At 39.3% G+C, this 9452-nt stretch overlaps 1 protein-coding gene across 1 annotated transcript; it reads right to left on the bottom strand.

Moving 5' to 3' along the window:
- Positions 1-2634: 2634 nt before the first annotated feature.
- On the bottom strand, positions 2635-7836 carry LOC131994736 (uncharacterized). Its single transcript, XM_059361602.1, has one exon. It carries the CDS (start codon positions 7834-7836, stop codon positions 2635-2637), a length of 5202 nt encoding a protein of 1733 aa, XP_059217585.1.
- Between the last annotated feature and the right edge of the window lie 1616 nt (positions 7837-9452).

Below are 9452 nucleotides of genomic sequence, written 5' to 3'. Positions count from 1 at the left end.
CCAAATCAAAGCATTAATCGAATTGGATTGTCATGTAACTGAGCGTGAGATATTAGAGAAAAGTTAAATATACCAAAATCAACCGTTCATTATCACATAAAAAGTCTTGGACTGGTGAGAAAGCTTGATCTTTGGGTACCACATGTATTGAAAGAAATTCATTTAACAAACCGAATCAACGCTTGTGATATGCACCTTAAACGCAATGAATTCGATCCGTTTTTAAAACGAATCATAACTGGAGATGAAAAATGGATTGTTTACAACAACGTTAGTCGAAAACGATCATGGTCCAAGCATGGTGAACCAGCTCAAACCACTTCAAAGGCTGATATCCACCAAAAGAAGGTTATGCTGTCTGTTTGGTGGGATTGGAAGGCTGTGGTATATTTTGAGCTGCTTCCAAGGAACCAAACGATGAATTCGGATGTTTACTGTCAACAATTGGACAAATTGAATACAGCCATCAAGGAGAAGCGACCAGAATTGGTCAATCGTAAAAGTATCATATTCCTACAGGACAACGCTAGACCGCACACATCTTTGGCCACTCGCCAAAAACTGTGTGAGCTTGGCTGGGAACTTTTGATGCATCCACCACTTTTGATGCATCCACCATATAGCCCTGACCTTGCACCATCAGACTACCATTTATTTCGATCTTTGCAGAACTCCTTAAATGGTAAAACTTTCGGCAATGATGAGGCTATAAAATCGCACTTGGTTCAGTTTTTTGCAGATAAAGGCCAGAAGTTCTATGAGCGTGGAATACTAAATTTGCCAGGAAGATGGAAAAAGGTTATCGAACAAAATGGCAATTATATATTTGATTAAAGTTCATTCTAAGTATTATTAAAAATGCATTTACTATCTTTTAAAAAATCCGCAATTACTTTTTGGGCAACCCACCACCATAGGATGGGGGTATACTAATCTACTCATTTCGTTTGTAACACCTCGAAATATGGATCTGCGACCCCATAAAGTATATACATTCGGGATCGTCTCGACTTTCTGTTGTTCGTCCGTCGGTCGCAATCTCGAAAACGGTCGAACGCTTAAAGCTCGCTTAAAATTTGTATACCCTCCACCTTAGAATGGGTGTATACTAATTTCGTCATTCTGTTTGTAACTCCTTGAAATATTTGTCTAAGACTCCATAAAGTATATATACTCTTGATCGTGATGGCATTGTAAATCGATCTAGCTATGTCCGTTCGTCTGTCCGTCTGTCTGTCGAAAGCACGCTAACTTTCGAAGGAATAAAGCTAGCCGCTTGAAATTTTGCGAAAATACTTCTTATTAGTCTAGGTCGGTTGGGATTGTTAATGGGCCATATCGATCCATGTTTTGATATAGCTGCCATATAAACCGATCTTGAATCTTGACTCCTTGAGTTACTAGAAGGCACAATTCTTATCCGATTTGGCTGAAATTTAGCATGATGTGTTTTGTTATGACTTCCAACAATCGTGCTTAGAATAGTTTAAATCGGTCCATAACCTGATATAGCTGCCATAAAACCCGATATGGGGTCTTGACTTCTTGAGCCACAAGAGGAGGGAGGAAATTTTGCATAAGGTGTTTTGTAATGACTTTCAACAACTGTGCCTAATATGGTTGAAATCGGTCCATATCCTAGTATAGCTGCCATATAAACCGATCCTTGGCTTGACTTCTGGAGCCACTAGAGGACGCAATTATTATCCCATTGAGCTGACAATTTGCATGAGGTGTTTTGTTACGACTTCCAACAACTGTGTTAAGAATGGTTCAAATCGGTCGATAACCTTATATAGCTGCCATATAAACCAATCTGGGGTCTTGACTTCTTGAGCCTCTACTGGGAGCGATTCCTTTCCGATTTAGCTGAAAATTTGCATTAGGTGTTTTGTTATGACTTTCAACAACTGTGCCAAATATGGTTGAAATCGGTCCATATCCTTGTATAGCTGCCTGTTGAATTGCCTTTGTAAGTTGACCCAAAGGGCTTTGGAAGCAGAATCAGGATTCTGCTAATGAGATCAGAGGATCGCTTAACTCCACTATGAGGCACGGGAGTTGTCGTAATACTACGGAGTTGACCTTGTAGCTGAAGCCTTATTATTGAAATAAAAAAGTGCTTTTGTAGATTTCAATGTGCTTTATTATACAAAGATTTGGCTTAACTTTTCAAAGCGATACACTTGACTGGTTGCACACTTTCCTTTGAATTCAGGGTAGACTCCAAGTTTCTTACAACGGTTCTTATGTGAAACAAATTAATGCTCAGGGAGATGTTGTAAAAAAAACCAATTAGAACGATAATGTAATAACTAGAGGAGTGCAATAGTATTGAGTAATTGAGAAATGAGTGAATGTTTGAGAATGAGATAGCTTAAATGTAATTTTTGAAACGTATCCATTAGTGCTCTTCGTGAGCGGGCATTCTGTGGTAAGTCAAGGAAGGTTTATACTACAAACTTGTTGAACTCGCTTCAACATATTCCCGCCTCAAAGTGAGGCCTCTCCTTCAAATCAACAGTGTCGTGGGTATTCACTGCACTAGGTAATGGTAGCGACTGGCATTGACGATCTGAAAGTAAGGAATAGAAAGGAGCATATACAAGTGAATAAATGGTATATTATAAGTGATCATTCAGTTGGCGTAGTGTTTTGAGTCGGTAAAACACATAGCTTAACGATTGGTCGAGTGATGGTTCCACTTTGTGTCAATATTTCGGCTACTCTGACGTTGTTGTCGGAGCCATAGTGAACTTTTGTGACTCTTCCAAGCCTCCAGTCGGTAGGGGGTAGTAACTCGTCTTTAATCACAACAAAATCATTGATTTTAATATTATTTTTTGTGGTTTTCCATTTAATGCGACGTTGTAATTCAGTAATATACTCCGTCTTCCATCGTCGCGCGAAAATTTGTTGCAGTGCCTTTAGCCGTTCCCAACGATTTAACAGTGAAATGTTGTCTTGTGCAATGTTTTGAGAGGGCTCGACGATAATTGGTGCACCGCGAAGAAAGTGGCCCGGAGTTAATGGGTTTAGCTCATTAGGATTTCCGGATATAGGCGATAAGGGACGGGAGTTTAATATTGATTCGACCATTATCAAAAGTGTTGTAAGTTCCTCGAATGTTAGTGTATGAGAAGCGGCAACTTTTTTTAAATGGGTTTTCATGCTTTTAACGGCCGCTTCCCATAATCCGCCCATGTGCGGTGCGTAGGGTGGAATGAAGGACCAGTTAAAACCATGAGTAGCATACTTTTCAACCAGAGATTGTTCGGCAGATTTTAAGAATTCATGGTGTTCTTTTAGAAGCTTATAGCTTGCACCGACAAAGTTCCTTCCATTGTCGGAAAAAATTGTCTTTGGAAGACCTCGCCTTCCGGTAAAGCGGGAAAACGTCGCGATAAATGCTTCGGAGGATAATTCCGAGCAAGTCTCCAAGTGGACGGCCTTAGTGGAGAAGCACACAAATACGGCTGCATATCCTTTCAACGTTTTTGAATTTCGGACTTTCGATGCTCGAATATTGAAAGGTCCCGCAAAATCGACACCGGTAAACGTAAAAGGCAAGGAGAATTGGACGCGCTCAGGTGGAAGCGATGCCATTATCTGATTTTGGAAACGATGCTTGACGATAGTACATGGTTTACAATTACGAATACATTGGCGGATAATATTTTTAACTCGAGGGATATAAAAGCCTTGGCGAATTGCTCGGAGCATGGTGTGATGCTCAGCGTGCAAAAGGATACGATGGGTGAATTTTATCATAAGTTCAGCCAATTTCGATTTTTCAGGTAGAATGATTGGATGAATTTCTTCATAGCTAAGACCACAATTCGTTAGCCTGCCGCCTACTCTCAATAGACCGGTATCGTCGATAACTGGATTAATCGCGAGAATTTTGCTTTTCTTGCTAATTGGCTTTTTCTCGCACAGAGCTTCAAGTTCTCTTGGAAACGCGACTTTTTGTGATAAGTGGATTAGACGACGTTTCACGAAATCAATCTCGTCGTGCCGTAAGAGTGTACTTGAAAATGTTTCTTTCCTTTTCGATGACTGGTAAAATCTGAAGATATAGCATATAACTCTAAGACATCGATTGAATGATGAGAACCTGGAAATAATTTCTTCTGCGTTTTCTGAGGTGTGATAACTGCAGACTCGTTTCGCTTCGAGATCTGTAGGCTCAAATGTTCGTGGTTTTGGCCAGTGCTGGTGCGGTTGAGACAGCCACGAAGGCCCATGCCACCAAAGTTGGCATGTCGACAAATCTAGAGGAGCGCACCCTCGTGAACCAAGATCAGCTGGATTTTCGTCAGTTTTTACGTAATTCCACTGACTTATATCTACCACGCTTAATATGTCACTAATCCTATTGGCCACGAAGGTCTTTAATGTCTGTGGGGACTTTTGTAGCCATCCAAGGACAATGGATGAGTCCGTCCAAAGAAATAATTTGTGTTCTATCTGTACGTCATTTGATATACTTTTGATTAATTTCGTTAGCAAGTCTGCTCCACATAGTTCTAATTTAGGGATCGTGGTTCTTTTTAAGGGCGCCACTTTTGTTTTGGAGACTAATAGGTTTGAATAAATGTCGCCATCTGGATGAACAACTCGGATGTATACCGCTGCACAATACGCCTTCTCTGAGGCGTCACTAAACCCATGAATTTGAATTGACGCTTGAGGCGAGAATTGAATCCATCTTTTAATTTGTATGTCTGATACATGTTGTAAATTTTCAACAAAGGATGACCAGCGTTGAAGGATGGGCGCTGGTACACTTTCGTCCCATTCTAGCCTTTCTTCCCATAGGTCTTGCATTAGCATTTTTGCGATGACTATAGTTGGGCCCAACCAACCAAGTGGATCGAATAGCTTCGCTATGGTGGATAGTATTTTCCTTTTCGAAGTGAACTGATCAATTTCGATAGGTTCAACTGTATAATAGAAGAAATCGGCCATCGCGTTCCACCGAACGCCTAAAGTTTTAATAGAACTTTGATCTTCGATATTCAGGAATTCTTCGCTAAGAAGATCTTCGCGGGGCCAGCTTTCTAACAGAATCTTATTGTTTGCTGTGAGTTTTTTTAATGAAAATCCCGCAGAAGAAAGGGATCTAACGAGTTGTTCTTGTTTAACTTTGGCTTCCTCGAGGGAATGAGCGCCTGACAAGACATCGTCTACATAGATCTCATTTTGTAATATGTTTGAGGCTTTGGGGTATAGATTCTTACAATCTTTGCTTAGCTCCAAAAGAGTACGAATGGCGAGAAAGGGTGCCGCATTCACGCCAAATGTAACTGTTTTTAAGCGAAAGACCTCCACTGCTTTGTCTTCGAAAGTACGAAATAGAATTTGTTGGTATTGCTGATCGTCTTCATGGATCCATATCTGACGGTACATCTTTTGGATGTCACCGTTAAATACGTACCGATAATATCGCCAGTTGAGAAGAACTTTCATTAAGTCTTGTTGTAAGATTGGCCCAGCATGCAAAACGTCATTTAATGATAGTCCAGAGGTAGTCTTTTTAGAGGCGTTGAACACCACGCGTACTTTGGTAGATTTACTTTCTGGCCGGATGACGGCATGGTGGGGCAAGAAGTAGTTGTGGACCTTTGGTGATTTTTCTTCTTTCGGCTTTGCAGGGACCATGTGTTCTAACGCAATATATTCTCTGAGAACTTTGTCGTATTCATATTTTAGTTCTTGATTTTTGCTTAAATGTTTCTCCATTCTGCAGTACTGGGCGAATGCCATATGTCTCGAAGACCCAAGGAATTTTTCGTCAGGAAATTCCTGTATGAAAGGTAGTCGAACTACGTATCGACCTTCTTGATCTCGATACGTTGTGGATTTGTAGAAGTTTTCACACCAGATGTCAGCATCTGATGTAGGCTTTGGCTTTCCAACCTCCTCCAACTCCCAGAATCTTTTCAGCTGTTCTTGTAGAGCTGCATTGTCTGAAGCAGTCGCAAGGGTTGAGAATGTCTTAATGTACTCGGATTCTGTGGGTCCTGATAAGTACCACCCAAACTGAGACTCTCGAGCTTCGATGCCATTCCCAATTTGTACAGTCATTCCGGTTTTGTTAATGAAGGGAAGATAATCGCTTCCAATTATCATTTCTATTGGTGCTTGTTTATAGAAAAAAGGATCTGCGAGACTCAAATGTTGTACTTGCTGGATAAGTGTAGATCTAATGGGTCGCGAAGGCAAAAAGTGAGCTAGACTTGACACTACTAGTGCTTTAACTTGAATTCTAAAGTCGGAATAAGTAGATTTTAACGTTAGCAAACATTTTCCCTTGCAGCTGCTTACTATAGTGCCTCCCAGTCCGGAAATTTGGGAGTTGTGCTTTTCCAAAGGAATCATCAGTTTCTGCTGAATGCGCTTGGCTATGAAGCTTTTCTCCGATCCGGTATCTAACAGTGCCCGGACTGTGAATAGTTCTCCACCGTGTTCTAAATGAATTCGAGCAGTCGGAAGAATAGTAGTACCTTCATTCTGCGAGAACAGCGTGTTTATTTCATAATTGGCTATGGTGGTGTTCAAAAATGAGTTTTCATTGGACTGTCTTGATGTGGTAGGAACATCTTGTGAAGTCGTATCTATCGTTTCGTAATTCTGAGAAGTATCTAACGAATTTGTACTTTTAGACTCGAGGTGAAGCATTGTGTGGTGCTTTTTGTTGCAGATAGAACACGATCTCCTGCTGGTGCAATTTGGTTTAAAATGTTTTTGTGAAAGGCAGTTCAAACACAATTTGTTTTCCATGGCGTATTGAATGCGATCCTGTGGCGCTAAAGACTTAAAGTTTTGGCATACCATCAGCGAATGATATTGATTGCATGTTTTGCAAAGGGGCTTGGTTTGGTTCTCCGTCTCGGAAACTTGAAAGGAGTTTGCCTTTGAATTATACGTTTCCCTGGAGTTCGGCTTACGAAAGTCAATGATTGTCTCCAGCTTCTCTATTCTTTTAGACAAAAATTTCTCCATTTGAGACCACGAAGGCAATTCCTTATGATCATCTAAGGAGTCCTCCCATGCTCGTAGAGTATTATCAGGGATTTTGGACGAGGCTATGTGAATCAGTATTGGATCCCAATTTTCTACTGCAATTCCATATGACCTAAATATCGCCAAACTATCAGTAATGGAACTCAGAATTTGTCTGATGGACTTAGGATTTTCGTTTTGGGCGAATTGAATAGAAAATAGCTTTTTCATCTGCTGATTTACTAAAATCCGTCTGTTTTCGTACCTATTAATCAATGCCTCCCAAGCTAAATTGAAATTCGCGTCTGTGAGCTCAAATTTCTTGACGATGTCGTAAGCCTCACCTCGTGTTTTACCACGCAGGTGGTACAGCTTTTGAGCCGGGGACAAACTAGGGTGTTTGCCAAATACCGCAGAAAAAATATCCCTAAATGCTGGCCATTGAGAGTATCCCCCCTCAAAAAGTGGAGTGTCGCATGGGGGTAATTTTAGTGAAGGGACATGTTGTTGTGGTGGTAGTTCTACACTAAGTGCTTTTTGGCTCTTGGCGCAAATTAGAATCATCGTGCCTTCTTTGCATTTTTGGTACATACAACTAGCTTCTTCAAATTTAACACCGTACTGGTCGTTATAATCGTGTACTTCTTTTTCATCTTCTAAGACCAGTGTTTCATAACTAGATACTAATTGAGACCACCTCCGCTCCAACTCGAGATCTTTTATTTCCAATAATTGTACGGTGAATGTTTCTGGTTTTTGGGATTCGAATTTTGAGCAAAACGTTATAAGTTGATCTAGATCAAATAAAAACTTTCGACGCGCGGCCATTATGAATAGAAATTTTTGTGTTGGGTTTTCCTATTCGAAAGTATTTGAATATTCTTGTGTATTTTTGAATATATTTTTTTTGTTATAAATGTCCAACGTATGTTGCTTATTAAATGAAAAATAATAAGTTTTTCCCGGGTAAATTTTCTCTTTCTATGATTGATGGCAACCCCGTCTCCCAATGTATCTTTGCAATGCCTACGACGTTTTCTGTACTATATCTAGATACATGTATAACGAAATATAAGTTGAAAAATTTATTGGACGGCTGTTGTGACGAAAATGGGAGAGGGTGTTCAGTGACAAGAGCAAGAGTTCGCTATCAGTTGTTTATGTCTGCTTGGTGATAATAATAAAAAAGCTTGACTTACCCCAGTTTACAACCATTACTTGGGAAATGAATATCGTAGGAGCTGCAGCGCTGGCAGCGTTAATAATCTCTGACTTCTTGCTTGTTGTATATGTTGTTGTTGTTTTTTTTTTTTTTTCTACTTGCTAACTCCCACTTTACAGTTAATTTCTTCTCTATTTTTAAGAGTGATCGCACATAACCAAATGAGGATCGTTTTGTTAATCAATAATTTTTTCACCAATACGATATGCAAACATTAATTCTTATTTCCACAGCAAGATTCTTTTTTTTTTTTTTTTTTTTTTCCCACGGGGCAGTAAAGGCCTCCTTCTTGTAAACTCTTTTTATTTGTTATCGTTGTTTAATACATTATTGTTTGCAATTAATTTGGGAAAATAACAAAATTTTGCACTAGACGGGAGGTCAACAGAATTTGCTACCGTTTATTGGAGCTCTTTTTTTTTACTTTTTGCAGGCGTTTATTACCGATTAAATCTTATTTCTCGCTGATCGAAACTTCGTTTGTATAACTATTAATTTTCCCATTTTTATCACCACCTTTTGTCATATTATATTTCTTTTGAGCTACTACTTTAAATGTCTTTTTCTTTTTTGACGTTTGTCTCCTTCGTTGGATGTGTTCATACATCTGTCATCGCAGTAGTATCTAAAAGCTGGTTGCTTTGAAATTTGGAATTGTTTGTACGATTTGTCTGTAATCTTTCAAAAAGTTGAATGTTTCATATCTGGCAATTACGATCACTCGGGTTTCTTTTGTTGTCCCGATTGGAATCTTGGGAGAGAATGACGTTTTGTAAAATAGTGAGAACGTTTGTGTTGTTAATGTAATGATAACGCGGTTCTTCACTACGGGAGCGTTTATTTTTTTATTTTCATTTTCATCTGTTTTACTTATAAATGTTAGGTATAAAATTAATAATTAAAATCCTTCCGATATATATTTTTTTTTTTTTTTTTTTAACACAATTTTTATTGATAGATTTTCGATTTGTTTAGTCTTGGTTGTTCTTTTTGATTTGCATTACGACTCCGGTACTAAAGTCGTGTTGTTGCACTGTTACTCCTATCTTCGTCTTTTTCTCCACTTGATCACTTACAAAAACCACACAATCACCTGCATATACTTACCGCTTCTATTCCTTACTATATTGAAACAAGTCATCTCTTGTCGGTTGAAGCTATGTTCCAAACCAGGTTTTCCTTGTAGGTGTTGCTTTCTTGTAGAAGTTGATCCTGGCAGAGA

The sequence above is a fragment of the Stomoxys calcitrans genome, chromosome 2 (assembly GCF_963082655.1).
Source record: "Stomoxys calcitrans chromosome 2, idStoCalc2.1, whole genome shotgun sequence".
Lineage (NCBI taxonomy): Eukaryota > Metazoa > Arthropoda > Insecta > Diptera > Muscidae > Stomoxys > Stomoxys calcitrans.
This window is presented reverse-complemented; position numbering and strand designations above follow the sequence as displayed.

What these genes read in the sequence shown, in the direction of transcription:
- LOC131994736 (XM_059361602.1), bottom strand. Translation starts at nt 7,836, where the DNA reads ATGGCCGCGCGTCGAAAGTTTTTATTTGATCTAGATCAACTTATAACG.